The sequence below is a fragment of the Vicugna pacos genome, chromosome 20 (genome assembly GCF_048564905.1).
Source record: "Vicugna pacos chromosome 20, VicPac4, whole genome shotgun sequence".
Classification (NCBI taxonomy): domain Eukaryota; kingdom Metazoa; phylum Chordata; class Mammalia; order Artiodactyla; family Camelidae; genus Vicugna; species Vicugna pacos.
In genome coordinates this window covers 15,032,449-15,049,219 of record NC_133006.1, presented here as the reverse complement: position 1 = coordinate 15,049,219, position 16,771 = coordinate 15,032,449, and the positions used below count along the sequence as shown (strand labels likewise).

The following is a 16,771-nucleotide window of genomic DNA, read 5'->3' as shown; positions in this document are numbered from 1 at the left end:
AGCAACCAGTTCGGGAAACTCATGGCCACGTGACCTAGTGCAAACTAGGAGGACAGACCTAGGGTGGGAGTGTGGGTTATTAGGTTTCCAGGGGAGGAAGGCCGACCTAGGGAAGGGGGGGGCCGGAGTTCAAAGTTGATACTGGATGGAAAGGGCTGCCTATGTCTGCAGAGTAAGGAGCCAAGCCCCCACGACCCCGGGCTCCGCGGGCAGCACGCCCCCAACGCAGAGGCCTGCGGGTACTACGCATGCTCCGCCTGCGCGCGGGGCCGCGGCGCTCGACTGTGGGCCGCGGTGGGACCCGTAGCCGCCCGGCCGTGCGCGCACTCGCCGTGTGACCCGGAAGGGAGCCGCTGAAGAGGCGGGGCCAGGACAGCCGGACCAGCGCTGGGTCCCAGCGAGGGCCGAGGGCCACGGCGGTGGGAGGTGAGAAGCGAGTTCTGCACCCCTCGGCCGCTGCCCCGTTCCGCCCCCAGTCCCTTGCCCACTCTCCGTGGGGCTGACGACAGAGCCAGGTCTTGGTCTCTGAGATTCGCACTGTCCCGTCAGCTTCCACCGACCGCGCCCCCCACCCCTCACCCCCTCACCGCAGCCCGTTCCCACGGCGGTGCGAGCCTCCTTTACCACCTCCGCTGGTCTGCAAGCTTGGGCCTGACCTTGCCACCTGCGCCTGCTTGCTGTCTCATCCCTGCGTTCACACCTCACCCTCACACCTCAATTAATTGCTCCTGTTCTAGGCCTGGCATAATACCTTGCTCTCTCCCCATTTAGGCCTTTCCGATTTTGTTACCTCACCCTGCTCATCATCTGTGCGTCGCATGTCACTGGTTATCTCTCAGTCCTGCCCTCTATGCTAACTGGACCCCTATCCCAATTGAGATCCACATCTGTTTCCCCGCCTCTTCACGCCCTCTACTCTCATCTTCTTTCCCTGTACCCCAACATGACCCCTGTCCTGATCACCTTTTCTACATCTGGGTTTGCAGTCCATTCTTATTCTCACCATTCCCCGTTGCCCCTATACTGTTTTGTATCTTTCCCTGATCACTAGCATAGCCATCATTTATAATCTTTTTCTGGCTTAGTAATGTTGCATTTATCTGAGGACTGCCCTTACCTTCTCTAAGAATGTTAATATTAGATTATATTTTACAGACCTCTCACTATGTGCTAGAGGCTGTTCTGAATGCTTTATGTATGGTATCTTAATAAGTTTTTACGACTTTATGGGTTGGGTATGAATATTATTACCTTTTTGCAGAGGAGGAAACTGAAGCTTAGAGATTAAGTAACTTATCCAAAACTACACACACAGTAAGTGAAAGAGCCAGAATTCAGAGTCACATTTATCTGATTCTGAAATCTGTGCTGTATTGCCTCTCTAATACCTCTACCATCTCCTGACCTTATTCCCTACCCTTCAGTGCCAGGATTACCACCTCCATCTATATCTACCTGACTTATACCTACGTTTTCATACGGCATAAGTGCAGGGTGGGACCTGGTCTTTTTCTCCCATAATTTTATCTGGCCCCCTAAGCCCTTCCCCGTTTCACAGTAGTCTCATACCCTTTTCCCATCCAGCCATCTGGATACAGGGGCCTCCTTTCATCTCTTCTCTCTGCCATGGCCCAACCCTTCATGTTCACATTCTAGCTCTGTCCTGCCATTTATACTCCCTGTCCTGTCCTTTCCCTGTCCTGACTTTCCTCACTTGTTCTGGCTCCACTGTCTTACAGGCTGCCGTCCTCCCTGCTCACCTGTGTCATCCTAAGTCCTGATCTGTACCCCTCAGCCATGCAGACTGTCCAGACGGTCCTACTTAACTCTCAGCTCTTTCTGATACCTTGCCTGTAATTCTTTTCATCCTCTCTTGTGACTTTTTCCGTTTCTTAAACTTCTTTGTTTCCCTCTCTTTTCACTCCATTCTGCCTCTCTTTTAAATCCCAGAGTATGTTTAAGTAATTTATTTCAGCCTATTCTTGACCTTCTCTCTTTGGCTTCTAAATTCCGTACAGTCTGCCAGTCACCACCCATCCTGTCTGTGCCTCAAGATTCCACTCCCTACATGAAGTCTTTTCCCTTTCCCATACTGCCTTTACTTCTCTCCTTGTGTGTCCTAGGAGGTCAGGATGGTGGGGGAACGGCGCACTGGGGACCTCATGGTGCCCTTGGGGCCCCGGCTGCAGGCATATCCTGAAGAACTTCTTCGACAGCGGCCTGGGCATGATGGCCGTCCTGAATACCTGATCCGATGGACTGTCCTGAAGTGTGGGGAAGTGGGCAGAGTGAGTGAGGAAGAGGGCAAGGCAGAGCACATCCTCATGTGGCTGTCAGCCCCCGAAGTCTACGCTAACTGCCCCATGCTGTTAGGCGAGCGGGCATTATCTAAGGCACCTCAGCATGAAACAGCTGGGGGCTCAGGAAGCTTTCCGCGAGACCCAGGAGGCCTGGATGATGTGGCAATGGGAGAGATGGAAGCCGATGTGCGGGCACTGGTACACAGGGCTGCCAGGCAGCTGGCAGAAGGGGGAACCTCGAGCCTCACGGCCGCTGTGCTCCACACCATCCATGTGCTCAGTGCCTACGCCAGCATCGGGCCCCTCACTGGGGTCTTTAGGGAGACGGGAGCCCTGGACCTGCTCATGCACATGCTATGCAACTCTGAGCCTCAGATCCGTCGGAGCGCAGGCAAGATGCTACAGGCTCTGGCAGCCCATGATGCTGGTAAGAGACAGCCAGGGGAAGAGGGAAAACACTGGAGAGAATGGGACCACTAGGAGTAAGAACAGGTGGAGGAGGGGTTTCCCAACTCTGTCAAAACACCTAATATTTGGTGAATATCAATTTCATTGCAAAGGGAAAATAAGATTAATAAGCTACCACAGGTACATAAGCAGGATAAAATGATAGCTTTTTAATCTGGTTTATCTGTCCATTCTCAGGGCAGTAGCAGGGAAGAGAAGGGAGTAAGTTTATCTTTTTAAACTGGTTTGAGATTTGTTAGTTGGTTATGAAGTCAATTTGGTGGTTTACAATCAACATTTTTGATGTAAAATATCAGCATGTAGCACTTAATAATGTAAGTTTTGTAGCAAGAACTATGTTTTAGTTCCACATGTGCACACTTGTATCAGGTTACCCCAGAAAAATGTATACGTTGCTGTGAGTCTCAGTCACAAAGAAATTTGAAAGCCTCTGGGGTAGAGAGTCTGGGGAAAGAGGGCAGGGTGGAAGGAGAATCAGGGATGGAGAAGACATGGATTGGGTGTGGATTACAGGAAGTCGGGCTCACGTCCTTCTGTCACTGAGCCAGCAAGATGGCATCGAGCAGCACATGGATTTTGACAGCCGCTATACTTTGCTGGAGCTGTTTGCAGAGACCACATCTTCTGAGGAACACTGCATGGCCTTTGAGGGCATTCATCTGCCTCAGGTACCCTGGCAGCTGTGGGGGAAATGCTGTGCACAAGTCCTGGGGCATCATTTCTGAAAATGTGGTTCAGGACTGCATAAGCACCAGAGCCACAGGGGGAGTTTATTAAAATTAAGGTTCACGCTACCCTTTCTGCTCAGAATTTCTGAAATTAGAACTCAGGGTCTGTGTTAAGGCACCCCTGGTGTGTTTCTTACATGACTCACAGTCTGAGAACTACAGGCGTGGGGATGAAGCCTTTATATTCTTCTGTAGAGGATGGTGTTGAGGGGAAAGGAGAGGGGCTCAAGCTGGGAGAAGGGGAACCCACACCATAGACTGTGTCCTACAGATCCCAGGAAAGCAGCTCTTCTCCCTGGTGAAACGTTACCTGTGTGTCACTTCCCTGCTGGATCAGCTGAATAACAGTCCGGAGCCAGGGGCTGGAGACCAAGGCTCCCCATCCTCAAGGGAGGATTTTGGCCGGGTGAAAAGCCGGGGGCAGCGGGAGCTGGAGTTCAGCATGGCTGTGGGCAGCCTCATCTCAGAGCTGGTGCGGAGCATGGGCTGGGTCCGGAACCTCAACGAACAGGGCACACCACCGTCCCGGCCAACGCGGTCCATCTTTCAGCCTGGCATTTCAGGCCCCAGCCTTTTACTGCCCGCCGTTGTTGCCACCCCCAAGAAGCAAGGACGGGCCTTCCGCCAGCGCTCCGAATTCTCTAGTGAATTCTTCAGTGGCTACAGGGAGTATTACTTGCAGCGCTACAGTGAGTACGTGCAGCAGACGCTGCAGCCGGGGATGCGAGTGCGGATGCTGGATGATTTTGAGGAGATTCATGCTGGGGACGAGGGCGAGTTTCGGCGGAGCAAAAATCGTGTGCCCCCTGTGCAGGTGAGTGAGTGTGCGGTGGGGGGACACTGTTGGGAGCCTTATTTGGGCGGGGCACAGCTGGGGCATGCATGCAAAGGACTCTTAGAGGCCGGCCAAGGAGAAAATTCCGAAGGGAATTCGAATGTTTAAAGAGGTCAGCAATTGAGAGAGGGGGCTTTTTGGAGGGCTGAGAAAATCTGGCAGGAGTGGGTGGGCTGTGAGGTCAAGGAGGGACTCACACCCAGGAAGCGTAACTCACCTATCCAGACACCCTCACCCCGCCCAGTGGAGTTGGCTTTGGAGGGAGTGTTGGAGCAGAGTCAGGATTGGGAAGAGATGAGAAGCAGGACCTACCTTGATGGGGGAAGGGAGCCTTTTGTCTCCGGAGGTTTCACAAGCCTAGCCAGGTGCGCATCTGAGGGCTGTGTGCCCAGGCTCTAGGGCTGGCCATGTCCTGTCAAGCCTGCACAGCACAGGGTACAGAGGGCTGAGCCCTCTCCCTTCTCTCTCTCTTCCTCCCTCAATACCAGGTCTTTTGGGAGTCGACGGGCCGTACCTGCCGGGTGCACTGGTACATGCTGGAGATCCTGGGCCCTGAGGAAGCTGCTGAGGATTCGGCTTCAGCAGCCATGGAGAAGGGGGCAGGGGCTACAGGGTTGGGCACAGGTGAGCCTTGGAGGGGACAGGGGCATCATGTCTCTGAACAGAGGAGGAGTGGCTGGGATGCAGCCGCTCCTGACCAGGATCTGCCCCAGAGCTTCAGAAATCCACTCTGTTCTGGCGGGGCTGAGACCCGCTATACTTGTCTCCTCAGCACTTCCCTCCTGGGACTGGAAGCCGGTGGACGAGCTCTACTCTTTGCCATACCTCCAGCCCGAGCCTCGGAAGAATGAACTGGGGTACCTGACCCAGGCTGAGTGGTGGGAGCTGCTCTTCTTCATCAAGAAGTTGGATATATCTGAGCAGCAGCCGATTTTCCAGAATCTTCAGGAGAACCTGGATGAGGTGTTGCAGGCCTGAGATACCTGGGGGGTTTGGAGTGGGGTTAGAGGTGGAGTTCTCTGAGGTAGTTCTCCACGTGGGACTGCTTGAGGGGAGGCTGGAGCTAGAGGGTAGAGAGCATGCGGGGTCCTGCTGGGGGAGGAGACAACTGCTGGGAGGATCTAGACGTGGAAGGTAAGCAAGGCAGGGTGAGAGGTGGCCACCCTTCCGGTTACTGTCCCCAGGCCCTTTGTGTCTGCTTGTTCCTGGAATACATGCCATTTCTGTTGACAGACCCTGGGTGAGAAGGCCCTCGGTGAGATCTCCGTGCCCGTCACGATGGCTGAGGGTCTGCTGCAGGTTCTCAGTAATCGGTTTGAGGGCAGCACCCTAAGTGACCTGGTCAACTCCCAAATCTACACCAAGTATGGACTGCTGCCCGACACCCTGAGCAGCTCGTCTTCTTCACGAAGTCACTCCTGTACCCCAGATGCAGAAGAGGAGTCCAAGTCAGAGGCCAGCTTCTCAGAGGAAGAGACTGAGACCCCCAAAGCAAAGGCTGAGGCCCTTAAGGCAGAGACAGAGCCCGCCAAGGGAAAAACTGAGCCCTCCGTGGCACAGAGTGATTCACAGCTGTTCAACCAGCTTCTGGTGACCGAGGGGATGGTTCTGCCCCTTGAGACGAAGGAGGCAGCCAGTGGTGAGTCAGGTGCTGGGACGGGAGGGCAGAGAGGTTGGAACAAGTCCTGGGGCAGTCCTCAGAGAAGTGGATAGTCAGGGTAGCGGGCAAGCGTGGAGTGAGGTCACTTTTGCGTGGGAAGATGCTTTGGAAGCTTGCATCTATTTTCCTTCCTTTGACCTTGATAATGTCTACTCAGTCACTACTCCCTTTCTTCATATTCCTGGGAGAGGAGGGCCCATTTTCCAGAGTATCATCATCTTCTTAAATCCCTCACACAGAATTGGAAAAGTTCTGGATGCAAGCTGCAGTAGTGAACAGTGTCTTAAAATGTCAGTAGGATCACTGGGCTTGACCTTTAACGACTTCCAATGTGGAGGTCCACCATTTTTTTAAGCCACTGCCTTTCGCCCATCAATTTCAGAAATGGCTAGAGCCTTGCGGAGCCCCGGTCCACGCAGCACCCTGGATCAGCACGTGGCAGGGGTCGTGGCCACTGTGCAGATATCCAGCCTGGACACAAATCTGCAGCTTTCAGGGCTCTCTGCCCTCTCTCAGGCCGTGGAGGAGGTCACTGAGCAGGACCACCCTCTGGTCCATCCTGACAGATCCCTGAGGTTAGAATGCTGGGGAGGGAAGGGCTTATGGTTTAAGCTCTCAGTGGGGGAAGTTGGTGGTGGGAGGGAAGGAGCTATGAGATCAAGAGTTAGAAAGGCTGAGGGGAGAGAAGGGTTAGCCTGAGGAGTGCTGAGCAGGAGGGCGGAATATTGCGATGGTTAATATTCTTGGAGCTTTTGTTCTGGGCCAGGCCCTGTGCTTAGAATTTTATAAGCTTTCTCTCATTAAATCCTCTCTCCTGAGGAAGACGTGACACTATTCTCACCCTGTTGTGCGGGTCAGGAAACTGATCCTTGGAGAATTTAAACTTACCCAGAGTTTGACAGATCACAGAGCCGGGATTCAAACCTAGGTCCTTTTGGCTTTAGAGCTTGAGTTTTCTTTTCTTTTTCCTCCCTCCCTACTTTCTTTCTATTACATACTTCTTAATTATACAAATAATGCACAATTGCATTCTTACTTTAAAAGATCCCGAAGGATATAAGAGAACAGAGAATGAAAAGCCAGAGTCCCTTTTTACCATTGTTGTCACACGTCCCAGCATGTATCCTTCAGACCTTCTAGAGATGTACACTTGTTCGTGTGTTTTCTGAGTTTGTGCTTCAGTGTACGTGCTCACACTCTGCCTGTTCCTGCAGCTTTCCCCCGTGCTCTGTGTGTCTGGGAGGGCTCTCCACGTCGCTCCACGTGGCGCTGCTTCATCCCCACTGCTGCCTCGGACGCTGCAGTATGATTATATCTAAGTTCGAATCCAGTGCTCTAGTGGATCTGTTTTCCCTCACATCTGCTACCAGTGGATATTATCATTTTTAAAAATCTATCAGATTGGCAAAACTTAAAATAATTGGTAGCTCCTTCTTTTAATTTCTTCTTTCTAGTGAAGTTAGGCATATTGCATGCATTTGTTATGTTTCTTCTATAAATATTCTTATCCTTTGCTCACTTTCTTACTGGGTCTTTGTTATTTTCTTGTTGATTTACAGACATTCTGAGTATTAATCCATTACATATGTTACAAATATTTTGCTTGTCTTTTTTCCCCCCAAATCATACTAACTTTATTTTCTGAATACAAAATAATATCCATTCACTGTAAAAAAAAATTAGAAAATTATGAAGATAACAATCATCTGAAAACACCTCATGCAGTGATAGTCACTGTTAACATTTTGGTAAACATCCTTATTCATATTTCTATATTCATATGTATTACCTACATGTGTATATTAACTTTTTTTTAGTAAATCATGGCTACCAGAGGGGAATATATATTTAAAGCAAATTTGGTTCACATGTGGTCATCATAAAGCTCATGAGAAAAGGCCGAGCTTTCTCAGCACCTTTATTTGCCTTCTTGCTCAGAATTTCTCTTTTTGTCGTTAGTCCCTCCCCAGTTCCCAGGCCATCTCTTCGATATGCGTCTCTGTCACTGGGGAGAAAGGTGTCAGTCCAGCCTTTCTCCTCTTATGAAGCACAGCGGGTCTAGGCACTCAGGAGGCACTTCTTCCTTCCTTCAGATCAGCGTTCCCGCGGGGCCCTCTTAGCTTTGTGGGTAGTGCCTTTCACTGGGCTGAAGTTTTAGATTTTCATGTTGCTGTATTTTTCAACTTTTTTTTTATGGCTTCTAGGTTTTAAGAGGCTTTATTCCATTCCAGGATTATAAACATATTTCCCTCTACTTTCCAAAAATATCTGTGTTTTACTTTTTACATTTATTTTAAAATCTGTTTGCGGTTTATTTTTGCAAATGGAGTGAAGCAGAGCTCCAGCTTTCACTTTCTCAGATGGCAGTCTCGTGTCCCTGCCTCATGTTCCAGTGCTCCTTCCCGTCCTCACTGTCTGAGATGCCACCTTTCTCTCCTCATCTCTTGATCTCTTTGGCTACCCTGTGTAGTTCCCAGGGTTTTCATTATTACTAAAGTTTTTATTTGTATTTTGGTAACTACTAGGCAAGTTTACCATTACTTCTTTCCAAACATTTCTTGACTATTCTTGCATGTTTTCTCTTCCTGTGCCTGAATCTGTCTATCATGTTTTCAAAATCTTTTAGTCATTTTGATTAGAATTTCACTGAATTTATAGATTTATTTGAAAAGATGAACCAGCATTTATAACCATTTTGCTCTACTGCTTACTTCATGAGGTCAAGAGCCCAAGACAGATTGCAGAGGAGAGGGGATTGGGATGAAGCTGAGGGAGAGAGAATAGATTGGAGGGGCGTGGGGGTGATAGACTGGATGTTCATGGGTAGGGTTGGGCAGGTAATGAGGCCTTCCCCGGGAGGGGGAACCCCTATGTCTCTTCTCTCTCTCAGAGAGAAGCTAGTGAAGACGCTGGTGGAGCTGCTGACCAACCAGGTGGGAGAGAAGATGGTGGTGGTGCTGGCCCTGCGCCTCCTCTACCTGCTCATGACCAAGCACGAATGGCGCCCCCTCTTCGCCAGGGAGGGTGGCATCTATGCTGTGCTGGTTTGCATGCAAGAATATAAGACTTCTGTCCTGGTGCAGCAGGCAGGGCTGGCGGTGAGTGGACTGGACCTGGTGGTAGAGAGTGATGGGTGAGGCAGGCAGGTTGCGGGGCTCCTGATTCTGGGAGGTTCTATGGGGATTCAGATGAGGAGACGTTGGGATGAAAAAAACGCAGGTGGATTGAGGCGTTCCAGCTGGACTGTCCTGGAGATTGAATGTGGATTTGGAGAAAGGGAGAAGAATGTTTTTAGGAGTGACTCCCAGGTTTAAAATTGAGCAGCAGGGAGGATGAGGTTGTCATTTGCTGAGTGGGAGAATGTTGGAGGAGGAAGAGGCGTGGGGAGAAGCTCAGGCTGAATTTTCAGGTGTGCTGATTTTCCTGCGGGTTTTTATTTATAACTAAGTGTCTGATTAAAGACTAATTTTCTAGATGTGACAGTATGTTTTAACCCTTGTACCTTAGTGGTACCGGTACCCTGAAGATCTCCTCCCCCACCAGATGCGGGTAAGGCGAAGCCAGTGTTGCCATTGTCTTGCTGCCCAGGGCCCAGAGAGTGGGGAGGGAGGCCCGCATTCAGGGAGGGAGAAGTAGCTTCCTGAGTAGCCCAGATAGCAGTGCTGGCTGTTAGGGAGGTATGGGCAGGGTGTGCTCTGTGTAACCTGAGAGTCCCCCGGGGGTCAGGTAGGCCTCATCCAGAGCAGTTCTGAGAATGGATTCCGACAGTGTAAGAGCAACAGCGGGGATGGGAGCATAGGTCCTCTCAGGGCAGGCTGTCCCAGGAGAGGCCTGGAGGCTCTTTCCTTTATGGGGCCAGCTAGGTGCTGGTCCCCCCAAGAGCAGCCAAACATTTATAGTCTAGGTCATGTCTGCTCAAAGAATTCCCTGGTCCTCTCAAATTGCATGAACAAACTACAACATTTGTCTCTAAACTCAGACTCTTCCCCTATAACAAAATTGCATCCTTTTTAAAAATATCTTAAGGTCTACAGAATTCAGCTAGTTAGGGGAAAGTAGGGTAGCTGAAAGGAGAAAGCCTCATTAGGAGGTGGCATTTGCTTGACGGGTCCAGCCTTCATAAGGGAGATTGTCCTGGGAATTATTTCTAATTTGCTGCATCCCTAGAGGGTTTCTTCTCAAGAGTCAACCCTTTCACCAGCCAAGACATTCTCTATCCTAATTGTATAGTGTTCATCTTAATTGAGGTTTCTCTCTAGTACCAGCAAACAAGCTTACACATTACAAGTGTTTTTTCATACACTTCTAACCACTCTGCCTGTGATCAACCCAAGTAACCTTGTCTGGGAGGGTTGAATACTGGCTTTGGAGGCCAGGGGATGTAGGTGTGGGAGCGCAGGTGTGCAGGTAGCAGCAGAGGCTGTGGAAGAGGATGAGGTTGCGTAGGGAGGGAGCGCAGGGAGAAGAGAGAGGGGGACAAGGAACTTCCATGTTTAAGGACCAGGCAGAGGAAGTCCAGAGAGATAGGACAACCAGGAGGATGAGAAGTTGTGGAACTCCAGGGAATAGAGATTTTGCAAAGGAGGAGTGGTCCAGCGAGGTGGAAGACAACTTCAAGGAAAGCCGTGAAGACAAGTAGAGGCTGTGAAGGGCTCCCTTCTGAGGGGGAGTTTCCGGAGCGGGCGGACACCCCGGCACCCACCAGCCTCGGTGCTGGCAGGGAGAAGCTGCAGGTTTCTGTTTCCATCCAGCCTTAGGGTTTTTTGTTGGCTTACTTCCCCGTCCTTTCTGCCTCTTCTCCTCTCCCCTTCCTTCTCTTTTCTTTTTCTTTTTTCTTTTTTTTTTTTGGCATTTGATGTCCCATCACTACCTCTTTCATTTCCATCTCCCCCTTGACCTATTTGCAAACAGCTCAGCTGCCCCAAAGTTTTAGGTCTAGAACGATGGCCCCTCCCTCTGCCTGGTGGCTTTGCCCACTTCTGACTCTGCTTCCACACCCCTTCGCAGGCACTGAAGATGCTGGCCATTGCCAGCTCCTCGGATATCCCCACTTCTGTTACTGGCCGAGATTCTGCCCACCCTTTGTTTGATGCCCAGATGACCAGAGAGATCTTCGCCAGCATTGACTCAGCCACCCGCCCGGGCTCTGAGAGCCTGCTCCTCACTATCCCTGCAGCCGTGGTCCTGATGCTGAACACGGAGGGGTGAGGACCTCACCTTCCAAACTCCAAACTCCTGCTAAGCCCCAAGCTCTGCTGCTCCTGCCCAAGTCTCGTGTGTTCCCCAGAAATTCCCCTCCCATTGTTACCTCTGGGTAAAATGCTGGTCATCCTCTCCGACTGTTGTTGAAACAAAGGCCAAGTAGTTGAGGGTAGGGACATTCCAGGGAGAGCAGAGACACCCTGCCCTTCCTGCTAGGGTCGGGAGATGTCTGGCCTCAGAGGGAGCCCTGGAGCCCCTCCCTCCCCTCTGTCCTTGCTTCCAGCTTCCAGCGCGTTTACTCTTTCAATTTCTTCCTGGGTTACCTCCCTCCTCCCAGGTGCTCCTCTGCTGTGAGAAACGGCCTGCTCCTGCTCAATCTGCTTTTGTGCAACCACCACACTCTGGGAGATCAGATTATAACCCAAGAGCTGAGAGACACCTTGTTTAGACACTCGGGTATAGCACCGGGGACAGAACCCATGCCCACCACGCGCACCATCCTCACAATGCTTCTCAATCGCTACTCGGAGCCACTAGGCAGTCCCGAGCATGCAGGTATGGTTGTGGACAGGGTGGCTGTGCTGAGGAATCAGTGCCAGCCCGTGGCCAGGAGGGCTAACTTGTACATACTGGTACCTTCTGGAAAGACACTATGAACCTTCAGCAAATGAGTGAGGGTTTTGGTGCTCAAGTTAGGTCCTAAGGAAAGCTTCCAGGCCGAGAGGAGAGGGGGCTCTAGAACAGGTACAAGGAAATTGCCTTCTCTGAATGGCTTTAAATATATGAGGATGCCTGTCTGCCTGGGCTGGGTCTGGTCCTCTCTTATTAGACACTGGAAGATTGGTTGGAATAACTTCTAGAGAGACCTCCTTTTTAGAGGAATTGTAACTTATGGTAGAGAGTTTGTGACTAGAATGTGAAATACTGATGTCATAGTGAAGAAGCCCTCTGTATTTAACACGTAAAACCCAGGAGTGTGGGGGAAACCAGAGTGAGCATTGTGTGTCTTCTAGTCTGTACATGTGAAGCCACCACACTGGGTAGTGTGTGGATGTAACTATAATAGCTAATATTTATTGGCTTATGGAATAGCACAGCTGACTTTCAGTAATAAAAGGTAATTGCATGACTGTGAGATTAAAACTGTGTTGTGACTAACTTAACAGTGTCTACTGTGCTAGACTCTTTTTTCAGATATAGCTACGTATATATTAGGGGCCAGAAAAAAAATCCCCCATAATTGGGTAGAAACTGCAGACATCCACAACACACAATGGGAAGAAAATCTGGGAGTGGTTTTCTGCCTCTGCCCATTTCTCAGTTTGACTGACTTGTATGACTTTTCTTCATACCCATTTTTCCTTCCTGTGTGTCTGGGCAGCAGCCCTGGAGACCCCTGGCGCCCAGGGCCAGGATGGGTCCCCTGAGCTACTGATCCGATCCCTGGTGGGGGGCCCGTCTGCAGAACTCCTCCTGGACTTGGAGCGCGTGCTGTGCCGCGAGGGCAGCCCTGGGGGCGCTGTGAGGCCCCTCCTCAAGCGCCTCCAGCAGGAGAGCCAGCCTTTCCTCCTGTTTTTGCGGACCCTGGATGCTCCTGGGCCCAACAAAACTCTGCTGCTGACGGCGCTGAGGTGAGGGGCCTGCTTGGAGGGGGTGCCTGTGCGTCAGAGGCCGGGGCACTGGCAGACCACAGGGACTTCACTTGTTTGCAACCCTTGCCAGGGTCATGACCCGGCTGCTGGATCACTCTGAAGCAATGGTCCTCCCCTGGCACGAGGTCTTGGAGCCCTGCCTCAGCTGTCTGAGTGGCCCAAGCAGTGACTCTGAGGTACCTGGGCCCTGGCAAAGGTGGGGGAGGGAAGGGCAGCCTCTGGGTACCAGCTACCTTGTGGGGCTCCAGAGGGCACAACACAGCCTTTCTGGATGGGTCTGGATGCTGGTGGGGGGATGTGTGTGGGAAGGACAAGGCCAGTGTCATCTGAGTCTCCAGAACTGGGACTCTTGGCTGCCCTTGAATTTTAGCTTCTGGGCTTAGGAGAAGCCCACATTCACTAGTCCCCACTGTCCTTATTCTCCATCCTCGGAGCTTGTGCCTTGTGTAGCAGGGCTCAGGCACCAAGACTGGCTCTGGAGGCAGCTTGGCCCTAACAGGAAGAAGCTGTGCCTGAACTCTGCCCCTGGCAGCTCGTGCTGGAGTCCCGGCGCCCCAGGGTTCTGTGCCAGCCTGTCTTGGTGCTCCGCTTCCCCCGGCGTTCAGGTTCTCCAGAATCTCAGCCCCCACACGCCCTTTACTGATCCCACCCCTCGGCCTGTACACAGCCTGCCCTCTGCTTCCTCGCGGTAACCTCTGTGGCTCTGGGCCAGATTGTTCAGGAGCTGCTCTGCTTCCTGTATCGCCTGGCCTCGATGCACAAGGACTATGCCGTGGTGCTCTGCTGCCTGGGAGCCAAAGAGGCCCTCGCCAAAGTCCTGGACAAGCACTCGGCTCCGCTGCTGCTGGCCTGTGAGCTTCGGGACCTGGTGACAGAGTGTGAGAAACACGCCCAGCTCTATAGTAACCTCACCTCCAGCATCCTGGCTGGCTGCATTCAGGTGAGGAGGCCGGTGGGTCCGGAGCAGAGGGAGAACATAAGCCAGAAGCAAAGGAAGGGGATTCAGTGTGCGTCCCTGTTTGGCACAAGTGGGTGGCAAATCTAGGACACTTATTCCACAGCCTTTACCCCATGTGGTTCTATTCTAAAGAAATTTGGGGAGAACAGGGCAGAGTGTTCTGATGTCCCTTGACTCTTTCTCCGTATGTGTTTCCTTGTCCCCCACCCCTTCTCTGCTGTCCTGGTGCAGATGGTGCTGGGCCAGATTGAGGACCACCGACGAACCCACCGCCCCATCAACATCCCCTTCTTTGACGTGTTTCTCAGGCATCTCTGCCAGGGTTCGTGCCCAAACTTGCTTTCTCCTGGCTCCCACCCCAGCATCTGCTCCCCTTCCCTTCCTGCTCCCTAGCCCTTTCCTTTCTTCTCTCTCGACTACCCAGGCTTCCCCCTTGTCCACAGGCTCCAGCGTGGAAGTGAAGGAGGACAAGTGCTGGGAGAAGGTGGAGGTGTCCTCCAACCCGCACCGGGCCAGCAAGCTGACCGACCGCAACCCCAAGACCTACTGGGAGTCCAATGGCAGCACCGGCTCCCACTACATCACCTTGCACATGCACCGCGGGGTTCTCATTAGGTGTGAGCATGCCCGTGTCCATGTGTGTGCCTACACACACACACACACGTGTTCTGATGTGCCCCAGTGTACACGTTGACCTGCTCTTCCTGTACTAAGTGCAGACATCCTCTCACTCCGTGAGCCTGTGACGTGCTCCCCTCACAGGTCAGATGTCAGCGCCCTGTGCTCGGGTTGAGGGAAGTCAACAGCTCACCCACTCTTCTTGTGGGCATTTGTTTAATGTATCCTCTGTTCCAGGCACCCTGCTAGGGGCTGGAGCTATACAGACAGTAAGGTATGGGCCCTGTCTTCAGGGAACTTACAGTCTTGTTGGGGAGCCAGGCTGGTAAATCAGGAAGAGCAAAGAGTAAGAAAAAAGTTACAGTTGACAAGTGTACTGGATCCTGAGGCCAACTGAGAGGTCAGGGAAGGTTTCCAGAAGGAGGGGCTGACCAGGTTGAGTTTGAACTAGAAATTAGCTAGATAAAGAGAGGGCAGTGGACACTCCAGGTGGAGGGACAGCATGTGTGCGAAATGGAAGCAAGAAACAGTGACGTGCTAGGGGGATTGGACTGTTTGGCTGGAATGAAGGGTGTGTAGTGAAGTGGCAGGAGATGGAGTTTGAGTTTTATTCTGAAACTTGAAGAGCCATTGAAGGGTTTGAAGAAGGGGAGAGACAAAAGTAGATTTTTAATTTAGAGGCCTCTGATAATTCTGGGAGTTTGGGTTGCAGGCCAGGAGAGAGTTGGAAGGTGTATGCAGTGGCCTGGTTGAGCTGAGATGAATGTTCCATGAGGTCGAGGGCACGGGAATGGATAGCAAGGAGGTGATGGACTGGGAGGTCTTAAGAGGTGGCATCTGTGTCTATGGGACCTGCCATCGGCTGGATGCGGGAAGCCGGGCTGGAGAAGTCACAGTGACTACTGGGTGGGTAGCAGTTTTCTTTCCCAAGAGAGAAGTAGGAAGAGGAGCAGTTTTCTGCGGACAGATGATCATTCCATTTGGGTGTGTTGACTCTGAGTGCCCCTGGGGTGTGGCGTGGAAATGTCTATGGGATGCACAGCATGAAAGCTCAGGAGAGTGGTCTGGGGTAGAGATATGGATTGGGAGTCATTAGGATGTTAACTTTCGGTTGAAACTATGGGTTTAAATGAAGTCACTTTTGGGGAGGATAAAGGGACGAGCAGGGGGTCTGGGGAAGACTGACTTAAGCAGAGGGACAGGCGTCCCAGGGGGATGTGGGGGTCTGAAGTTGTTTTGCATCAAGACCAGAGCCCTGGTTCTGACTGATTCCTTTTTCCTTTCCCAGGCAGCTGACTCTGCTGGTGTCCAGTGAGGACTCAAGTTACATGCCAGCCAGGGTGATGGTGTTTGGGGGTGACAATGCCAGCTGCATCAGTACAGAGCTCAACATGGTGGGGACCCTGGGCCTCCTTTCACATTTCTCTCCATCTTTCTGTTGGTCCCAGGGCCTTATCGGAAGGACCAGCCCCAGGGGAATGCCCACATCCCTTCCTCTGGGGCAGGCACTGCTTCCTAAGCAGCGAGAGTGGAATGAGGGTGGTGGAGCACGCAGGTCCTTGAGCGCAGTGCGGGAGAAGTGAAGGGCACATCCTGTCACAGACATGGTCGCTGTCAACAGTCCTTTTAGCTCCACTTCTGGAGCTGACAGCTCTCTCTTCTCCCCAACCCCGCCAGGTGAGTGTGATGCCCTCCGCCAGCCGCGTGATCCTCCTGGAGAACCTGACCCGCTTCTGGCCCGTCATCCAGATCCGCATAAAGCGCTGCCAGCAGGTGGGGCTGGGGGCCGGGGACAGGGAGGTAGCACTGGGTCTCCATTATGGCTGGTCTCTCCAGCATTTGGGAGCCAGGGTCAGGCCAAGGTTCTTCCTTGGTCTATGTCCGGCTGGCCCAGGTATCTGTTGGGGTCCAGAGATGCGAAAATGCCGCCAGGGAGCTGAGGGTGTGAGGCCTGTTCACACTGCAGGGCGGCATCGACACCCGGGTTCGGGGTGTGGAGGTCCTGGGCCCCAAGCCCACTTTCTGGCCACTATTCCGAGAGCAACTGTGTCGCCGTACGTGTCTCTTCTACACAATTCGGGCACAAGCCTGGAGCAAGGACATTGCGGAGGACCGCAGGCGCCTCCTCCAGCTCTGTCCCAGGTGGGTGGGCAGGAGGCCACAGGCAGGGCTGAGGTGGGAGGAAGGATGGTTAAGGAGCAGGACACCGCCAAGGAGATATGCTCCCCGGGTGTCTGAAAAGTAAAGCAGCAGCCAGACAGGAGGGGAAAGGGCAGAGGTGAGAAGTGTGTGATGATTGGGGAGAGCAGGGTGAGGGACCGCACTGGGAGGGTGATCAGGAGTTGACTGC

The 16,771-nt window shown here is 52.3% G+C and overlaps 1 protein-coding gene across 4 annotated transcripts in view; it reads left to right on the top strand.

The window, feature by feature from the left end:
• The first annotated feature begins 93 nt into the window (after positions 1-93).
• CUL9 (cullin 9) overlaps positions 94-16,771 on the top strand; it is a 33,795-nt gene continuing 17,117 nt past the window's right edge. For 2 of the 4 annotated variants that reach the window (XM_072944961.1, XM_072944959.1), the window contains exons 1-19: positions 94-426; positions 2,124-2,727; positions 3,282-3,436; positions 3,768-4,310; positions 4,820-4,955; positions 5,104-5,294; positions 5,565-5,970; positions 6,374-6,566; positions 8,882-9,089; positions 10,999-11,195; positions 11,531-11,748; positions 12,578-12,824; positions 12,916-13,021; positions 13,558-13,785; positions 14,035-14,125; positions 14,247-14,418; positions 15,710-15,815; positions 16,099-16,194; positions 16,388-16,563. In XM_072944961.1, the coding sequence (XP_072801062.1) occupies positions 2,133-2,727; positions 3,282-3,436; positions 3,768-4,310; positions 4,820-4,955; positions 5,104-5,294; positions 5,565-5,970; positions 6,374-6,566; positions 8,882-9,089; positions 10,999-11,195; positions 11,531-11,748; positions 12,578-12,824; positions 12,916-13,021; positions 13,558-13,785; positions 14,035-14,125; positions 14,247-14,418; positions 15,710-15,815; positions 16,099-16,194; positions 16,388-16,563 (4,064 nt within the window). In that variant the 5' untranslated portion in view covers positions 94-426; positions 2,124-2,132. Of the gene's footprint in view, positions 427-2,123; positions 2,728-3,281; positions 3,437-3,767; positions 4,311-4,819; positions 4,956-5,103; positions 5,295-5,564; positions 5,971-6,373; positions 6,567-8,881; positions 9,090-10,998; positions 11,196-11,530; positions 11,749-12,574; positions 12,825-12,915; positions 13,022-13,557; positions 13,786-14,034; positions 14,126-14,246; positions 14,419-15,709; positions 15,816-16,098; positions 16,195-16,387; positions 16,564-16,771 lie in introns of all 4 variants that reach the window. The other 2 variants (XM_072944960.1, XM_072944958.1) reach the window with 1 other exon arrangement.